Source organism: Salminus brasiliensis, chromosome 25, assembly GCF_030463535.1.
Source record: "Salminus brasiliensis chromosome 25, fSalBra1.hap2, whole genome shotgun sequence".
NCBI lineage: Eukaryota > Metazoa > Chordata > Actinopteri > Characiformes > Bryconidae > Salminus > Salminus brasiliensis.
This window is the reverse complement of record NC_132902.1, coordinates 5,460,356-5,481,280: the sequence shown is the minus strand read 5'-3', so window position 1 is coordinate 5,481,280 and position 20,925 is coordinate 5,460,356. Positions and strand designations below refer to the sequence as shown.

General features: G+C 41.2%; 1 protein-coding gene across 1 annotated transcript in view; it reads left to right on the top strand.

Annotated features, from left to right (window-relative positions):
• mgat5 (alpha-1,6-mannosylglycoprotein 6-beta-N-acetylglucosaminyltransferase) overlaps positions 1 to 19,370 on the top strand; it is a 121,433-nt gene extending 102,063 nt beyond the window's left edge. Inside the window, exons 12-17 of the mRNA XM_072671111.1 lie at positions 3,790 to 3,939; positions 10,328 to 10,474; positions 11,505 to 11,621; positions 11,811 to 11,885; positions 13,477 to 13,634; positions 14,226 to 19,370. Coding sequence (XP_072527212.1) covers positions 3,790 to 3,939; positions 10,328 to 10,474; positions 11,505 to 11,621; positions 11,811 to 11,885; positions 13,477 to 13,634; positions 14,226 to 14,424 — 846 coding nt within the window. The 3' untranslated portion in view covers positions 14,425 to 19,370. The remainder of the gene's footprint in view (positions 1 to 3,789; positions 3,940 to 10,327; positions 10,475 to 11,504; positions 11,622 to 11,810; positions 11,886 to 13,476; positions 13,635 to 14,225) is intronic.
• Positions 19,371 to 20,925: the final 1,555 nt, after the last annotated feature.

Below are 20,925 nucleotides of genomic sequence, written 5' to 3'. Positions count from 1 at the left end.
ACTGCTGTTTTATAGGCCTATAAAACTGCTTTATTCCCTTTGATTAAACTTCCCCCCCGAGTCTCGGATTCCATCAGTCTCTCGCTTCTGTGTACCACACACACACACACACACACACACACACACACACACACACACACAGTTTGGATCAGGATTGCTGCTTTTCAGCTTAGCTTTGCTTGGTTTTAACTGCGTCTTTACAGACAGTGGACTATACAGTTTCTGTGCGCACACACACACACACACACACACACACACACACTGCATTTACTTGCAATGACAAAGTAAGGGTGAGTAATAATGTTTTTGAGCCCCCCCCGTCCCACTCTGGTCCTGATGAACGCAGATCCTTGCTAACAGTGTGTATTTGTGTATGTGCACTGTGTACGAGCCTGTCTGCTCTACCACACTGAGCTCCGTGTGTGTGTGCCTTCATGCTGAAAGCTCAGCGGCAGGGCTTGTGACTCATAGCCACAAGCATTTTCTTATCAACACCTCTGGTTATAAGCTCTGTACTCAAAGGAATGGGGCACTGGCCTGTAGGCTGCCCTATATTTCACCATTCACACTGGGAATCTTGTTCTCGTCATGTGTTTTACAGTTGAAAAAAAAACAAACAAACAAACAGTACAGTTTCAGAGTTCCAACATTCCCACTAGATACAATTCATGTAGGCTCTGCTTCGCAGACACTAACTGCAGTGTATAAATATAAACTTTGCACCTGAGATACAGTTCCCACAGTCTGTTCTACAGTATACACTTCATACCAATAATAATACCAATAATAATGCCAATAAAAATTTCTTAATGTATATCCTGTAATTCCTTAAATTCAATCTTCATACTTCAGAGAATTCCTATCATCATTTTTATGCTGTATATAGTGTGGTCTATAAAATAACATTTGTTCTGATGGTAAAATTCTCTAATATAATTTGTGATTCCTTCATATAATTCTATCAAATTAAAATAGTAGACAGTTACTCCAACGAATGTGGGATAAACATTTTTTTTAATACCTTTAATTTCAGAATATAATCTTAGATATACCAAGATATAAATCCTAAAATAATAAAATACATATAATTCTGTTAAACTTATAGAATATATAATATGCTAAAATAATAGTGTCATACACAAAAAGTGTCCATACACTCCCCACGCTTTGGTACTTTTGCAGAAGTTAAAACTGAGGGCAACTCAAAAAAAGAAGAACCCATCCTCGCACCAGACAGCGGAATCATGATGGGAAGGAAAACGAAACTCAGAAAACTTTGAGAGGTGACTAAAATACTGTCGAAAGAAATTGACTGTTCGGCAGATCCACAATAAAAAAAGAGTAGTAAGTAGTAATAGTAATAATAGTTTTTTAGTTCGGCCACAATAAAAAAAACAATCAGACAACCAAAACTCATCACTGAAGCAACTAAGCTTTCCTTGCATGGCTGGGTCAGGACCAAATCACTAAAACGATATATACGGTATTACAAAGGTGCTTGCACCAATTCTTTTCTGTTTGCCTGTGCATCACATCCACTTGGGCTAGTTTGACCACACAATTTGGTGTGAGATTTGCCAGTGCAATATATTTTTTTAATATATTTATATTTTCACACCCTCTTACTGTGATCTGTTCAGAGAGAGATAATACCGAAAAAAGAGGGCCCAACAGCGCCAGCACACTTTGACACTTTAAACACTTCATAAATTCTCCATGAAGTCACGTTTTTGTGTTGTTATTGTCTTTGAAAGAACTTTATTTCTCCAATCCCTCATCTGCATCCTTCTTACAGCCTCACTGTACTGATGCTACCTGGCTGTCTGAGGCCTTTACCATCTCTTAAACAAACCTCTGAACTTCTTAAAAGTCCTGCATTATACATGCACTTCCAAGAGTCTGTTCAGCAGTATTAGATCCAGACTGGAGATAAAGGTCCAGCTTTGTTGCAAGGGTCTACAGTAGTGGATTCACGCAAAAAATCAAATTCCTACAGTTTTTTTTCTACAGTAATAAATATTCAGCCTGACCCATAGTAGCGGATTTACATCGGATATCCAGCTCCTTGTTGTTTGTTCTACAGTAATAGATTCACACTGGAGATCTAGTTCCCGCGGTTTGTTCTGCAGTGGGAGATACACACTGGAAATCCAGAATGAGCCAGATAAAGGAGTTAAGGAGCTAAAGTCCATGGTAAAGTGGTAGATTCACAATAGACACAGTCCACAGGTTACAGTCTAACCTACATTAGCAGATTCACACTGATGATCCAGTTCCTACAGCCTGTTCTACAGTAAAAGATTCACACTGGAGATTTCAATTTAGCAGGTGTAGTTCATGTGTCTGTGATGTTTCTGCTATTAAAATGTAGCAATGTGTACTAGGTTACACATGGAATTACATTGATGTTTTTTCCTTCTGCAAAACAAATCAGAATAGAATTCCTTGTTTTTTCTCCTTGGTGTGAACAGACATGAATTAGAAATCCATGAATGAGAAATCTTTCACATGATGTTCTAAGGCTAAAATGAGAAAAACATACATTTTGATGCTATCACAGACACGCTCGCATATTTCAGACAGAACTTAAGAGATTACCCTGGCGCTGGTCTTCTATCAAAAAATGGCGACCTGGCGTAACTGACTATAATCCTAGGATTATCAGAATTAGTGTGATTTGGGCCACAACATCAGAGAAGGGTGGGAGGGGTGTATAAAACAGGAGCTTCAGCAGAAATGCCTTTCTACATTCTTGTCATACATCTCTTTGGTAGCTTGGTCATGATTTGTTTAGGATGACCGCTCTATTTGACTCTGTTTACTTGGACGTTGTTCCTCCAGTCCCCAGTCTGCTTTCTCTTTTCCATGTGTATTAGCCTGTGGCTATGCTTGTGTTTACATTCTTTCTTAAGGGCTTTGCTCTTTCTGGTTACCTGTGGATGGTTTGTTACCTATTTCCGTAATCGCTGATGATTTGCTGGCTTGTGTTGCCGCCTCTTTGCGTGTGGTTTATTTTTCTCTTGTTGATGGTTTATTGTGTGGTGCTTGAGCATTTGTTGATTTCTATGTGTTTATAGTGTATAGATTTGTTTTAATATGGACTTTGGTTCTGGTTGACCGACTAACCTCATGATTTGACCAGCAGTTACAAAATGCCACACTGAAACACTGCATGTGTTTAATTCAATTCACTCTTGCCTTGACCAGTGAAATGTTCTGGACATGTTGGTACCGGCCGCAACACGAGTCCGAAGAATGACCAGTCCTTCCCCGTGCTTAACAGTTGGAGAGGTGTTTAAATAATTTCCCCAGCCCTCTCCAAAACGTCCTGCTTTAACTTGATCAGTACAAGACTTTCTCTCTGGTAACTTTTCCATGAAGATTGCATTAGTGCAGGTATCACTGCACAGAAGAGCAGTGCACCACCGCACCTATTGTCTGTTCTACAATAAGCGATTCACACTGGAGCAAATGCATGAGCAGTTCTCTCTGGAAGTTTTCTAGGTCTATGAGCTCGACTTATAATGTGCTTATGATATAATATGCTTCCTGTAGTGATCGTGTGGCACAGAAAGAAACATTTGTTGAGCCGTTTGCAACATTCTTTTATGCATTGATTTTAGAAAGAAAGAGGACTGGGACTTCCAAGCTTTAACGCACCAACTAAACCAATCAATAGCTGATGTTGCATCCAGTGTGCTGGAGCAGGAAAAGCACAATAACCGAGGTGTTTTGGTGACACTGTGTGAATGTTGGTATGAACTTGAATGGTGCTTTTCTGTCTCCTAGGACAAGAAGAAGTATCTGGACATCATCCACTCGTACATGGAGGTGCACGGCACAGTCCACGGCAGCAGCACTGTCCACTTGCCCCCATACGTCAAAAACCACGGCATCCTCAGCGGCCGAGACCTGCAGTTCCTACTGAGAGAGACTAAAGTAAGCATAAATGCATACCACACACACACACACACCCACACACACTACACACAGCTCACTTAACAAATGAATATTGGAAATGGATTATTGTATAAAAATAATTTAATACAATTGAGTGTAAAAAGAGGTAGGAAGCATTATGTCCCAGACATTGCTATAACTCATATTTAACTAACAAGTTGCCATAAGAGCGGACCACTTGCTACGTGGGTAGCAAATAAAGGCTAATTAACCTTGGTGATCATATATTGTAAGAGCCTCTCATACACACCGCTCATGTTCTTCTATCTGTTCATACATGTGCCTACACAGCGGGGTTCTAATAGTTTTATCAAGTTTGACCAACGTCCACTTGCTGTTAATCTACTGAATGAGGCTGAATTAAGCTAATTCCCAGAGCTGTGTCCTAAGAGAGAAGCTTCTATTACAGCATTTAGAGAGGCTGTCTGTCTGTCATAACTCTAATAGCACAGAGTCCCCAGTGTGCTGGAGTTTTACAGTGTAAGAACAGCTCCTGTATGTGAAGTTCTCTTCTATATATAACAAAAAAAAGGAGAAAAAGTTCTCCTCAGCTTCCTTCTCTCACGGTGTTTACATCTCTGTTTCTGTGAACCCTCCAACATCCTGTCCCTCCCTCTTGCTCACTCCCTCTTGATCCCAATCTCACTGGTGTCTCCGGGGAAGATGTTTTTCGGAGAGTATCTATGTAAACTCCTTTTAAAAATGATTATCATTTCTAAATGTTTTTATTTCTTGCCTCATTATGAAACACTTCATCCACATACTTCACATATTTCAATTCAATTCTTGAAGAAAGCAGTTCAGATTACACCCAAATTGTTCCTCAGAAATAACATGAGGCTTATTAACAAGCTGGAGTAAGTGTTTTTAGCACCACACCCACTGTCTTGGACAGTCCTCCTGCTCTAGCACACCTACTCTAGCACCCATAATCAGCAGAAGAATTTCATCTTAAATCTTAGAGCAGGGAACTACTTCATTAGAAACATGTTAAACAAACATGGACAACTTTCTAATAAGCATGTTTGGCTACATTTCGTTGTTTGAAAGATTTTTGGGTGAGAACAGTTAATAGTAAGATACTGTAAATAATAAGTACGTTGTTCTACTACTGGTACTACTGGTAATTTCAAACCCACATGGTTCAGTTTTAGGGCCTCTGCTTTTTTCTTTGTTGCTAATGTCAAACTACTAATATCAAAAAAGAAACAAGAATTAGAATCTCTGCAGATACATGGATTTATTTTCATTTCTTCTGACAATCATGGATCTTTTGACTGGTTTACTTGTCTGAGATAACCAATTCCTAGTACTAAAATACAAAGAAAGCTGCCTTGTGAGAACCTGGGTGTCTTTCCGTTGTTTATCAAATCTGAAATAGTAAACCTTGACTGTAATTTTAGATTCTCAGAGCTCTGTTTTATGTAAACACAGTTTTTAAAGTACCTTCACACCATTTGAGAAGCATTGCTAAAATTAGAGCATTTTTGTGCCGGAGTGATGTTGAGAAACACATTCATACATAGTAGTATTCATTGTTGTTAACTTCGGCAGCATGAATCCTAACAAACAACAATAAGAAACAAAAAGAGAGCGATAACATGTTAGAATTCGAGCTTCAGCCGGTTCTGCACACTGTTCCAGAGTGATTTCTTCCTGACAGGCTTGCTCCAGGTTAGATTATGACTAGGCCAGTTCAACTGTTCAGCCATTCCTGAAGTTTTGGCCTTGTTCTTGGGATCATTGTCCTGTTGAAAGGTGAAGTTTCTCCCAAGCTTAGCAGACTTGTCTTGCAGCATTTCCCTGTGTTCTGCACCATCTATCAATCTTACAGTTTTCACAAGATGTCCAGCCCCTGCTGAGGAGACGCGTCACCACCATACTTTACTGTTGGGGTGGGGTTTAAGATTTCAGCTGTTCACTGGAACAAACAACTCTGAACTCTAAAAGGCCCTGCACCACAACTCTAAGCACCTTTAACGACCAGAACAGCTGTTCCTGCTGTGCACTGCCCGAGGAGAAGAGGCAGTGTCCTGTACACAGCAGTTTGCACCTATAGTTTAGAATTACTCATCAGAGAATTCCACCCATACATGCTACTAAAACTGTGCACTGTACTGTTAATACTCACAGACTGCAGCTGCTGTTCTTTTCAGCTTCCCTTTCTGCTCTCCGCAATCACGCTCCTCTGCAAGTCTTTCTGCTGGATGAACTACGGATCAATAACGCTGCTGAATAACAGAGAGACCTGCAGAGGCTGTGTGTGTCAGAGAGAGAGAGAGAGAGAGAGAGAGAGAGAGAGAGAGATTGTATGTATGTACGTACGGAATAAATACAGTCGTTTTTACTTTGGTGTTGCTTTATGGTTTCCTGTTAATAATATTAGAACCATTTCAAAGGTCAGCAGTTCTGATAGGCTGCATGAGCATCACCCTACTGCCCAGCTCAGGGACGCCAATTACGTGTCATGCAAATTTATGCAGATGCATGCAGATGAGCAGGGATTGTGGGCACCGTTTTAGTGGAGGGTCATTTGCATATTATGATAAAGATATGGAAATGTAAGCAGAGGCGCCATTTCAGGAGGGTGTGTGTGTGTGTGTGTGTGTGTGAGAGAGCACAAGAGAACGGAGGAAAGTTTTTCTTTGATCTTTTCTCTTCGCTCTCTTTTTCATCCATCCCTGTCTCTCTGGTGTCTTTCTCTTATATATAAAATATTAAAAGTTTCTGTATTATTTTAGTTTAATATATAATTTTTTTTTTTTTTTTAAAAAGGAAAAAAGAGCCTAAAGCAGAGGTTTGGCCACCATGGTCAGTACTACGGGTTATACCCATTTGTTTGGAAATGCTGTTGGTAGCCAGCTAAGTGTCTTTCAGTTGTTCTTTGGGGGATTTTGGCCTATTCTTTACAAAAAGCTTCTACTTCTGTGAGGGCCATAGCAAATCCAGCTTGCAGCTCTTGAGGTGGTCTATTGTGGATAAACAGGTGTGTTTATTCATTTGTTCATTAATCTGCTGTAGTAGCCATCCTATTTTTCAGCATATCTATATATGCTCAAAATATAATCAATATAACCTGATTCTCAACACATTAAGATGGGAAAGCCCTTTATTTTAATTAAGATTAAAATACTTTTGCTCAGTGTAGCAAAAAGGTTTTAACCTCATCAGTCTATAGGACCTGCTTCCAAGAGGCTTGTTTAGATGTTCCTTTAAAAACATCTGACACTGAACACAGTGCTCCGCCACTCCTAAATGTATTTTGTAGTGACTTTATTTGTAGTCCTACAGGAGTTCTCTCTGAAAGTTTTCTTGGCCTTCCAGATCTCAACTTGACCTCCACCATTACTGTTAACTGCCATTTTTAAATTGCATTATGAACGGCTTAGCTTTTTTCCTAATGGTCTTCTCCTTCTCTCTGCTTTGTGGACATGAACTAGTGTAATGTTCAGCGTGGTAGACAGCTGCTTAGAGGAGCCTGTGGCTGCTGATTATAAATACTCTGCTTTCTCAAACCTTCATTTAACAAAGCTTTTGCAACACATTTGCATCTCCTGGCCTTTGCTAACGATTACTGTGGACAAGCCATAGCCCCAACAACCTTACCAAGTTCGGAGACCTCTGTCTTGTCCCATACATCAACATTATGGTCATCTGTCTGTAAGCTGAAGCACAATGTGGGCATACAATAAGACAGTCATCCAAAATGGTCCTAAAATTAAGACCGTAAACTCCTAGACAGGCCTTATCCTGAACTTGGCCTTATAGGAATGCTGTGATGTTGCGGAAGACTGATTAACAGCTACAGTGTTTGGTAGCAGTCATTGCTGCTCAGTGGGGTGTAACCAGCTGTTAAAAGAGGAAAGGGGCAGTCACTTTCACTCCTGCTCTCTCCTGTACCCCTCTATCCCTCTCTAGTCAGTCTATTGGCTGTCGTCCTTCACCTCGTCATTGGTCTCGGTGGTTAAGGCTGGGTGTGATTAGCTCCTGCATTGTGCTGTTTGCTTTGTGATCAGAGCTAATGATGTACTAAATGGTCACTCTAGCTTAAAGGTGCAGTTGTGGTTTTATACACACTCACTTGCACTTGCTTCAGTGAGCAAACTGAACCTATGATTTGCATAAACTATCTCTCCAAATATTGACCAGGTCTGCTGTGATTGTTGAGACTTGGCTTTAACTTTGTGCATTAGCTCCGTTATTCTCACACACACACACACACAGATGCATAGTTTGCTGGGGGTGGCAGGCAGAGCAGAGGTCATTTGTGTTTGTGTGTGGTTGATGGAGCCATTTTGATCAGGCCAGGCCTGGTGGAATATTCACCTCACAAGGGGTGCAACCCCCCACCCTTTACTGTCAACACTCTGATTTAGCTTTCAGTACAGCCCATACCACAGATTGCTATTAATAGCACCTGTTTCCTTTCCCTACTTCCTCACACCTCCTCCTTATTCCAGACTGTTAAACCTATGCTGCCCCCTGCTGGAAAAACAACAGCATTCAGTATTAGGTAGATCACAACAGACTGGAAGACTAGGTCCTGAATCTTATCTTAAGGTGCAGTAAACACTGTATGCTGTGTTTTGGGGCAGGTAAATGTATTGTGTTTTGATACTTATGTTATCATGGTCATCCACTTTGGGGTTGCAGAAGACCAGTCTGGACAATCACCATGGTCACCATGGAGGAATCAGGTAATTCAAGTTATCCTCCAGAGGTGAACCACACAGTCTAAACAAAAATGGCTCTTTTTACTCTACATGGAAAAAATATTGGGACACCTGCACATTCATTGTTTCTTCCAAAATCGATGGTATTAATAATGATCCTGCTTTTGTTGGAGTAACTGTCTGGGGAGGAAGGCATTTCTGCTAGATTTCGGAGCATTGCTGGAAGCGTTTGATTGCACGATCCCCATCCCATCACATCCTAAACTCCCTGATTCAACCTGAAAGTAACAGATAGAGCACCATCAGGTCTAAGGATTTCTGGGAATTCATGTTTTTGAACTATGCAAAATTACAGTACTAGCCTTCCAGTGCCGAAAATGACCCACAATCCAAATTTTGTGGGGTCCTGACCATTAAAGAACAGGGTGAATGGAGGCTAACGATGTATGCAGCAGAAGGGATGCAAATAACAAGTAAACAAGTGTTTTCTCTGTAGATGAACGTTTCACTTATTTTGACCAGGGGTGCCCTCAATTTACTTTCATGAGGTCCTGAACTTCAGAATGTCATGCATCTTGATATACTGCTTTGTATGTATTTTTACGCCAGAAGGCCTGGATGACTGTGCAGCTCGAAAAAAAAGTAATTTGCATATGCTTTACCACCCACAGTGTGTAACATGCTGCATACAGAAGCTCAGTGTGTAGTAATAAAATCACAGTGCTAGCATTTTGTCTATATTATTGCACATTAGTCTGCCAGTCTGTCTTGTGCTGCTCATATATATGTGTGTGTGTGTGTGTGGTGCAGTGTGATGGAATGTGTTACAAGTGTGCTTCACTTGTCTTGAAGTGAGTGTATGTGTGTGTGTGCATCTTCCCCCCTGAAGCCCTTCTCTGTACTTGCTGGGCTGTGAACGTGTGGTCATCTGTCCAGTGGAGCACAGACTGTCCTTTGTGCCTGGTGGCCAGCGTTTAGCCCCACGCTAGGCTAAAGACCGCAAGGCCAGAGTTTTTCCATAAGCAGATTATTGTGGCTCTCCTCATACACCCCCCCCCCCCCCCTTACAGGCAGCAAGGACTGGGCCTTCTCAAATATTTGCTTAAGTCATGAAGCTGAATAAGAGTCTGTTGTGAGTTTGGCCCTGTGATCCAGAGAGGAGGTGGATGCCCTCAGAGAGCACATATGAGAGAGGAGGAGGAGAGCAGCAAGATGACTGAATGCTAGAAAAGTCTACACACCCTGTTGTTCATTGTTTTGTTGCCTTTTCCCCCTTTCTTCCCACATTGCTTCAGAATTAGATACTTAAATGCTATAAAATACACTACACCTTTCAATCTTTTGGTTGCTCATTTAGGCTGGTGTAGAGAATCATAATTTGGTGCAAGGTGTGTTTGTCAGAATCCAGCATATATGCTCAATGTGTCATCCCGTCTTGGAACTGATTCCACAGCCATGGAATCAGCTACCCCTTGTGGTATGAAAGTGAACATGCTTGGAAAGCAAGCTTGTCGTTTTATTGCAGAACTCATGACAGCCAGAACTTGAAGACATAAAAATGTGCTAATGTCGTAACCCATACTTGTTCAGTTTCTTGTAGCCTTTATAACTGAATGACTGAAAATATGCTGACATTTTCTGCATCATCAATCTCTGATTGTATTTTTTTTATGATGCATTTCTTACTTCCACAGTTGTTTGTGGGGCTGTCCTTCCCTTATGAAGGCCCCGCCCCTCTGGAGGCCATAGCCAATGGTTGTGCATTCTTGAATCCAAAGTTCAACCCACCTAAGAGCAGCAAGAACACAGATTTCTTCAAGGGCAAGCCCACTCTGAGAGAGGTACCAGCTCCACACACACACGCACACATTTTCTCCATTTTGACATCAATTGAATCAGGCAGTTGTTCTTTACATGATGTTAAAAGGTCATGATGACCTTTTAACATGACCGATAGAAATGCTTCAACATTACATCCTGTTACTCTTACTCTTACCATCACTGCCATGGCTATATTAAGTTCTACTACACCATGATTATTATATTATGATTATGATCAGAGCAGTTCAGCAGTATGGATGGTTTGGTAACTTTTATCAATAATTTATAAGTAATTCTGACCAGAGGAGGATGGGCCCCCCCTTGTGAGTCTTGGTTCCTTGACTTGACTGTAAAGATGGTGTTTTGAAGGTACAAGGTTTTTGCATGATAGTAAGGTTGCATACATTTACCATGCACTTTATTACAAGCTCTGACCTTGTGTAGCTGTAAGAGCTACACTGTCAAACAGCATTTCTCTGTTGATACAGCTACAGACTGTAGCCCATCTGTTGCCTTGCACAATTAGTCATTTACCACCGGCCCCACTCGTCTTTGGTCAGTTTCTGACCACAAGAGCAATATCGACCTATTCACGTTCCTTGGCGTATGGGTCTGTCTAGGCTTTTATAATGTTTAGCTGTCTCCTCTCTCATTTATGCTTATGCTGTTTATCTTCTTATTGATGTGCATACATCATTCTCGTAATATTTGTATGAGTTATTGTATTGATAAATTAATTGTATGTTAGTGGTATTGGAATATAGCTTGGAATTTTTACCAACATTCGAGTCACCGCTGGCTCGACAAGTAAAATATCCATCCCTGTGGTCAGAACCTAGGCTTCAGGTCTACAGGAGGGTTGGTGACCACTGTGCTTCAGGATGGCGCTACAGTGGCTGGCGATTGTCTATATTGGCCCTGAATGTACACCACACACATCGCTGATTAGTACATGATGTCATGAGTGCTTTTGTTTGTTTTGCTGTGTGTGTTTGGATGGTTATTAGAGTGTACTGGTTTTAAGAAATCCTTTTGTGTGTGTGATGTTAGCTGACCTCCCAGCACCCTTATGCTGAAGTCTACATTGGGCAGCCCCACGTCTGGACTGTGGACATAGACAACCCTGCAGAAGTGGAGAGGGCTATTAGAGCCATCCTTAGCCAGAAGGTACACACAACACGCATGCGTGCATATAGAAGTGTAGGAAATTATGGATACACATGAGTATTGTAAAACTATTATTTTCTCGTAATATCTCTATTCTCAGAAACAGTATTGATTTTTAATTAATGCTTTAAATATATACACACACATCCAAATAAAAAAAGGTTTACATGTGTAACTTTGTTCTGTCAGATTGAACCATATCTACCTTACGAGTTCACATGTGAGGGGATGCTGCAGAGAGTCAATGCCTTTATAGAGAATCAGGTACGTCCATGCTTTTGTGTTTTGCATATATTTTGAGCATGATACATTAGGCAATATGTTCAGAGACTATGTTTATTTTCTGAATAAATCAACAGTACTTTTAGAACACCAAACACCTGTATGTATCAAAAAAGACCAGTCAGTGAGAGCCTGGATCAGCATCAACCAGTATATCATAACTGCATAGTAACAGGTAGCTGTTATTTATTTATGATACATTAATTCCGATCAGTTATTAGATTATTGCTTGATGTTTCTACCTGTTTTGTGTGGGGTTTTTTTGCGTTCTACTTTTAAACCCTCTTAAAAGGATTGTGCCAAATCGCCCACCTTTCCTGCCCCTGTTCCCGTCTTTGGGGATGTGTATTCTCTCCTGTGCAGCTGCTCTGTGTTCTCACTCAGTAACGAGATGTGACATTACACCTGACAGTCTTGCAGAGAGAGAGTGGGATGGAAAGTAGGCGAGAGCGCAAGAAATGGAGAAAGTGACAGATGAGGGGGGTGGGGGGTGATGGGGTGGGGGGGAAGTAGTACCAGAGTTTTGCTTAATGCAGTTTTCTCTCGCGCCTTGTTGGAATGGCCATATTGAGCTGAAATGTTGGCGGAATGTTTTCCATCTGTTTTCCATCACACATCAGCAGACTATTCTGAGTCACGACACAACAATCAAATCAGATTGTGGCTGTAGTGCTAAAGAAAGATATGAGCACATTTTGAGTGTGAAGTGAAACGTGAAGTAAAGCAAAATTTATATAGAAAACACAAAGCAGAAACCTGATAAATCATCAATCTGCACTCCTCAGACCTCTCTGAGAACGTGGGCTTAATGTTCTAATGAACGTGCAGGACGGACAGCCCTGGCGAACAGAATTTGTTTACGTTACCATGAAAACGCTTGCAGCCTTGAGACACGAGAACTGCTGCCCACCGCCAACCCGCATCCCGCCATACTTTTACAGTGTCCCGCTCAAGCCAGGTTGCTCAGACTCAGCGAGAAATTGGTCATGTTCTGCTGACATAAGCCTGACCCCTTTTAGGACCTCCCATTCCGCATTGAGAGATGTGCAATACTGGTGAAATACAGCAGACATTTATTAGACTATTGGAAGATATTCAAAAGACATATTGTACATTTACACTGGTGACATAAGAATCTGCACCAGAAGTTAGTCACCTAAATTGTTTCCATAAATGCCCACACACTTTTCCCAACCTGTTCAAACCACATCATGGTTTTGTAGACTTGTCCATGTCATTCTGAAAGGTAATGAAGTTTCTATGCCTGCGAGACATTAGGAAATATGGAATTAATGAAGACCTGTATGCAGTGTGACAGGGCTATGGGAAGTGTATGAGAGTACATTTATGGAAATAATCTGGGTTATTCCACTACTGTCTATAGTGTTTGTTAGCAATGTTACCCTTGTAGCTTCAGTTTCGAATTACCGAAGCAGCCACTTTCCTTTAAATCTAATTGCCTCAGGTTTGCTTGTGATTTAAGGACAAAGTGTATTTCTGCATATCCTTCTCCCCTGTTCCACAGTGACCACAGTCTTTCTCTCTGTCTCTTTCATACTCTCTATGTCTGTAGGATTTCTGTCATGGTCAGGTGATGTGGCCTCCACTCAGTGCTATGCAGGTTAAACTGGCACCAGTGGGAAAGTCCTGTAAGCAGGTGTGTCAGGAAGAGCAGCTCATTTGTGAGCCATCCTTTTTTCAGCACCTCAACAAGGACAAGGACCTGGCCAGGTCAGTTTGTAAACACACCCCCTTACACAATTGCATGCTCAAGCAGTATGTATACCCTCAACCAAAACAAACTGCTTCTCCCCCTGCAGTTTGTCATTTTCATTGTTTTCAAAGTATTTTGTGTGTGTAATGAGACTAAAGTATGCTGTAAAACGAGCTGATTCTGCATCTTCCAAGTTCACTTTAATTTTAGCGTTAACTAATGCAAGGCTGCCACATGTACATTTGCCTGCAGGGGGCAGTATTGTATTGTCAATTGGGTATCATATATATCTGCAGTATTCAGGATGCTATCGACCATTATAGCAGCAGTAATGCATGCACAAGAAAAATACACACTCCTATCTAGTCTAAAATTACTTTCTGATTCTGGGTGTATCTAATATGAAAAAAAATAAAAGTATATGCAAATGTCTGTAATATGTATATACAAAGTGTTAAATCCACTAAAAAGTAAATGTGTGTAAATAATTGGTCAGAGGGTTAAATAACATCGATAACATTTTTTTTTTTTAACATTAATTTGGGGAGTTATGGGATTGTTTATTATGGCATTTGTGAGTGAGGCATTAAATATCTTCCTCTCTGCAGGTTTGGGGTGGAGTGTAAAACAGTAGAGAGCGTTGGGGACATTGTCGTTCCAGCGTTCAGTGCTTCGGCGCGTCACTGCGTCCTGCAGTCTGACCTGCTGCTCTTCAGCTGTGCTGGAGCACATCACTCTTTGCAGCGCGTCTGCCCCTGCAGGGACTACATGAAGGGCCAGGTCGCACTCTGCAAAGGCTGCTTATAACACACACACAGACACACCCCTACATGCATACCTAGATACATATGCTCATACATGCACTCCCCTCCCTCTGAACAATGGACTACAGCTGTGGTGCAGCTCCTTTGATCACCTCCTTAGTTAAGTGTGTGTGTGTGTGTAGTTTCTGGTGGTGGAGAGTGTTCTTGGTTTCCAGGTGGAATCCCCCTTTCTACTCTTCTGTACCACATCAGTGTGATGCTGCCTGTGCCACAGGGACAGCCACATGCACACTGGCCACAGACGATCAAAGGAGACTCCAAACGGTCCTTTGTGCGTGTGTATGTTTCACATACAGTGTGGGAATTTATGCTGCCTACGTACTAAAACCTAGACGACTTCAGCTGAAACAAGAGCGGGGGCCGCTCAAGGCGCGCAAGCGCAAGACTGAATTTAACCTGGTGTTTTGCCTCCCCAAGCAGAATGAAACCAGTAACTATGGCAGACATGAACCAGGAAAGCTGTTGCATTTCGTCTGTCTCCAAGGAACATTTGTAGCCACACCCACAAGAGAAGGGGAGGGGGAATACTGCACCTGCTGTTAAAAAAAAAACACAAAAAAACTGTAGAAATAAAGACACACATGCACAAACGTTCTGGAACCTGGGCCGGATGACGATCGTGTTTTGTTTTTGTTTTTTTGTTTTTTTTTGTCTCAGCACTTTGAACAGTTTCGTTTCAGAAGCGCCAGTGATCGTTCTCCAAAACAAGGAAGAAAAGTCAGTAGAAGGAAAAAAAGAGCGAGAGAAAGAGAGGAGGGACTGGACAAGTGCTGGACATTTATTTTTTTTAGGTTTCCAAACGTCTGTGTAACTGTGGAATCTGATATGGCCTGAAATACTTGAAGAGGAGTGCAGGGAATCAGAACTCTTCACTGCCCCCTGTCTGTGCGGAGATGCTACTGCAGTGCTGCATTTCATTCTTCTAGTCTTCTTCCCCCCCCCCCCAGGTCTCCACTCTTTCTCGGATTTTGGGTTTATTTGTTTTTTTTCTTCTCCTGCTTGCGGACATCATGGGACCAACCTGACTGGACCAGGCAGGAACATTTTTAAAGTTCCATTGGAGTTCGAAAACCCCCTCTCCCATGAAACGCTGCGTGTGAGTGTGTCGGCAGAAGAGGATTCTGTGGTGAAGGAATCTCTGCTTTTTCATTGAAACTAGCTCTCCTGTTCAAGATTGCTTGGAGAGAGATGCGTCCAAGTGAAGACACTAGTTTTGAATATGTAAAGAGGTGTTACAGCGGTTAGTGCTCAAACTCATACAAGCACGCACACACACACACAGATACACTCGAAAATACTCCAGTATGTTTCAACCTGTTCTGTCTGCTGCATCTGTAGCACATGGATTAGCATGGATGCTTATTTATAATGCGTTTCTCTGTACTTAGAAAAGACATAAGCTAAGAGTCACTTATAACAGAAGCCACTGGGTGAGTAGTTAAGGAATTCTACAAACGAACGTAATCCAAAATCCATCTGGAGAGAGAGGAACATTAATGAATTCTTCAGTCAGACATATTTGAATGTAAAGCTTTAAAGCTGTGTAATTGATTTCATAGACGAGGCTTGTTTTTCAGAGAGCATTTCTTCTCTAGTGTTTGAAAGCTAAGTAAGATAGTAACACATAAGTAAGTAACACATTCTCTTATGTTGGGCTAATTGTTACTCATGTATTGTAAGGGTTTCCGATTTACAGAATAGTTCTGTATAGATTGGACACTGGCTTCTATTGTAAGTGTGTTCTGAGGCAACAGGTTTTCAGTTCTGCTTAAAATGCAGTGAGCCGTGTTGAACTTCCTGTCATAATAATACCATGCTACAGCTGCAGCAGATTTGTTTCGAAATATACTGGAGTACTCTAAATTTCCAGACCTTCCACCTGCCGTGATGCGCATGGTACATTATTTTCCTTACAGAACAGTGTGTGGGTGCAAATTCTTTTTTTGTTTGTTTGTTTGCTGGAATATTAGAAAGATACAACTTCCCTACAACACATTACACAGCACACATTAGTGGTTGTTAGTGATGGGAGCTGGCATATACTCGGCACTGCAGCACTGGAAAAACTGCCAGTAAATAATGTGTTAATCGCTCACTCACTCACTCGTACAACTGTGTACTTCAAAAACCAGCCAGTCTAAACTAATACACATACACCGAGCGCTGGCCAGCAGTGATACCAGTGTTTCACATCACTGACTTTATAAGAACTGTGCTGAAACTTTGCTAACTTCCATCATTTCAGCATCAGCTCCCATCACAGATTGGTCTCCAAGAGCAGTAACAGTGTTTTACAGTAGAGCATTTAAACACCACACATGTACATATAAGCAACAGATTAATATTCCTAAATCATACGAAAGTAAAACACGATGCCACTTCTGTTGCTATTTTTAACATTTGTTTGGAAATTCCTGATTTGCCTGCAAAATGTCAGTCACCTTTTAAAACAAACCCTTTTTTTCTGGAATGGAAATGCACTATCCTAACATTTACTGATAACCTGACACCAGATGTAACACTGTAAAATTGTTCATAAGGGTTTTTCTTTTTTAATTTATTTTATATACAGATCTTCTATCTCTGGTGATTTTTATTTTGTATTTATAGAGAAGTGATTTGATTTGTTTTGACAGAGGGAAATATTATTTATAATTTAAGGAGTAATTTAAGGATTTAGTGCATGTGGTTGTCCAGGACAGCATCTGTTGGGGACTAAGTGATCATTTCACAGATTTTGAGCAGCAGATTGTTTTATTTGTTCATTTTTACTAATAATACTTTAGAGATGTTTTATAAAAGCTTTTAAAATTTGCTCCAAAGCAGAGGGGATGGTTTAGTGAGGCTATGGACTGTCGCCTCTGTGCTCAACAAAAGTGTTCCACATCTGATACGTTTTGTCCTGCGTATACATTTCTCCCAAATGCCACTGGATCCTCTGAATTACATTACGAATGAATCAAAATACACATTTTGCAACGCGCTAGCCACACTACTGCATACTGAACCCCCATCATCATAAAGCCACAGTCACACATGTGAATGCACATTTCCCCAAGCAAAATTACATTTATCACAAAGGGATTCACTGCAATGAGTGGCCCAAAATAAAGACAGAAACAAAGAACAGGCGTTTATAAGCAGGCCTATAAATAAGCAAATGAAAATGAGGGACTGCAGACACACACACACACACACACACACACACACACACACACAGCAAGTCAGGAGACTGCTGTCATCTTTCTGTGATTTTCTGCTTTTTTGTGCACAGGTTAACCAGCAGCAACCAGAGTTACAGTTATATGCTAATGTCAGTGTAATGTTAATTAATGCTCTGGTGTAATTATGCCCAACTTGTATTTTACAGTTTGTAGTAACAAAGTTAGCCAAAAGCTTCTCGGCTGAGTCGAGCTGAACACACAAGTTCTAACTTGACTCAATTACCCAACCCCCATGCTGCCAACCACGCCTGTTCAGTGTAGTTTTACACTAAACCCCAGTGTGTGGTACTGTACTGTATATTATAACATGTTCACATTAGCATTTGTACTGTTTATGGCAGCTGCCTCAGCGAGCCTGCTAAGTGCTAGGTTAGCACCAAGCTAAGCGCAGCTCCATTCAGAGATCCAATCACGGCAGCTCGACACTGTTGTAGCTGTGACTAGGTGTGCAGCTTTGTACTCTCGGATATACTTATTTAATCTGTTTTTACTAGGTGTGGTTGGGTGGTTGGCTAGCGTCAGCATGCTAACAGCACTAACACGTAAGGCGGTGACCAGGCTTCCGCTCCAGCCCCAGTGAGTGTAAGGTTTGTCTACTTGAAGCATGGATGTAGCAAAAATTCATCATTAATCATTTTTAACTTTTCTAATTCCAAGGGTCCAGGGAAATTCGGGAGAAATATGCACGAATGACAAAACGGAATGTGTCTGTTTACCACAGAGCGCAACAGCAGCAACTTCAGAGAACGAGCATTATATATGATGTACTTTTGCAATGCATATCTTCCCTCTCTCGTCCCTCTGTCCTGGACATACACTGCACCCATGGTTTGATTTTGGTTTTAAAATAAAAGCCAGCAAGAACCTCATGAGCTTCGTCTCGGATATCGGATTCCTTTACGCGTTTGCACATTTGTAAATACGGATGGGTCTCTTTTTTGAGTTCTCCACATACTTTTTAACTTATTTGATGATTGATTCTTTGGCTGTTCAGAGTCTTTGTTGTTTGTGTGTAACCATGATGTTCTTTAAGCCAAGCTACTGATTTTACGTTCTGTTCATGACGTGCCTTCTGATGGTTAGTGGACGCAGGAACTGTGTGGGTGTGTAGATAGTAAGCGAGAGGAGGAGTGGTAGCTAACCGTTCACCTTTGTGAATAAACTAGTTTTGCCAAATGTTTTGGTGGTGGTGACGAATTACACAGCAGATATTTAGTTCAGTAGGATCATGCAGATGTGTTTACAGCTGTTCCAATATGAAAGGTGTACGTGTGGAAACGAGAGGTGCTCGTGTTTGTTGGCCAATCTTTGATGCTGCCTTTTACAGTGCAGTCACTTATGCTTTGTTTAAAAAAAAAAAAGAAAAAAAACGAGATTAGAAAGGTGTTATGGTCAGTGATTACCGTTTCATGAAGTATTGTCATACTGTTAGGAATAAATGCAGATGATCTTGGAGTGAACATTCAGTTTTTCTTTGTTTTGTTTTTTTTTATTATTATTATTATTATTATTTCCACATGCTCACATGGTTTGCTAACATCCAGTCTTTCGTTTCCTTTGGGTGGGGCATTTTGTGTGGACATCGCTAGAAGAGATCTATTAATAGAGAACATAATGAAGACACATGAGGAAAAAAAGGTTTTCATTGTTTTTTGATGAATAAGCAGGATATATCTTTATTTTTCAATAAACTTTTTTTCTGTGATGACGGACGTCTGTGTGGATATCTATGTGCACTTTAAAGCGACACTCTTTGCAGTATGTACATTTATACATCGCTTACACACACATTCTCCTGGGCTTATTACTGGCCCTTATTATTTACATTGGGAATGAGTTTCTAGAGGCTCCTTGCCAGCATCCGTGCTATGTGGCGCTTTCGTGGGAACAGCAGCCATGCAGAAAAGCCTTTAGGCCAATAGCGCAACTCTTAACCAAGTGGTTAACCTGCTGTGTAAACAAAAGAAAAGTGATGTCCTTTTGCTTAGCTGTGTGTTTTAGCAGGTGTTTCTGACACGGGTCGAACAGCTCAACAGTCAGACAGTGTCAGAGCACACAGGTAGATCCCTACGAAAATATACAGCTACGGAAATGACTGCTATACAAGTCGCGAAGGGTTTACCCCCGAGAGCAACGCATACCATAAGATGCACGTCACACTTTTTGTACTGTACGTAAAAGGTTACTAATTACTATCACTAACGCACCCACCTCCACTTAGTAACGCTAATATTTGCTACATGTGACGCTCAGAAACCTGGCAAATATACAGATATATAGTTTATATAGAGCCTGTCTGAAAGGCTTACAACAGTCTACAGAACACTTCATAAACATCACAGTTCACATCCTCGAGGGTCCCCAGTAAGGCCACTCACTCACTCTTGTGCAACGACAGCGTGACCTTTGTGTGCCAGGGGTTAATTTGTCTTCTACAGAGCCGGTTTTCTGGATGCCCAGATTACACATGGATTTAATGAGTCTTAAACTTTATGTTGAGGTGCTTTCCACAGAGGCAATAATACACAAGCAGGAGATACTGGCATATGTGCAATACTGATCTTCGACACTAGGCTGCAGTACACCAGTGCCAATCTCTCACATCATATTACGGACCTCGAATGAATGCGTATAAACCAGTTCCGGCACCGCCGTTTATTCTTAGATTTTAAGATAAGGTGAGGACAGAAAAATGATTTGTTAATCTATTAACATTCCTCGAGGTAAAATAGTTCTATTCTCTGTGACTCTGATGCAAAAACAACAGAAGACCGTGCCATTCAGTCATATTGTCATTTCTGTCCCATCATTAAAAACAATCGTAGAATGCTAACAGAACTGTGGTATAATCACAATACACTTGAGGTTCACAATGCAACCTGAGCTACTGGCACTGGTGTGCTTAACTTCAGCACTTGGCCAGCACCGTTAAGTGCCCCAATACAGCCTTCCCTCTCATTTACTAAGATCAAATTTAATTACCATACATGACCTCCCAGCAATACCAACACAAGCCTCAAAGGCAAGAGGTACACAATCCTGGCCTTGGAAACCTACCATACTGTCTAAAGACTGCAAGTCCAACACACCTCCCTCGGACATTCAGATGCTTTGGAAAGGCTTCATTACATGGATTTGTTGAGTTGGATTAGTGCTGGACTGCAACTCTGCAGTGTGGTAAATCTCCAGGACCAGGACTGAGAGTTCATGAAAAAACAGTGCCTGGAGAAACTCTGGCTTTACTAAGTGATGGAATGTGT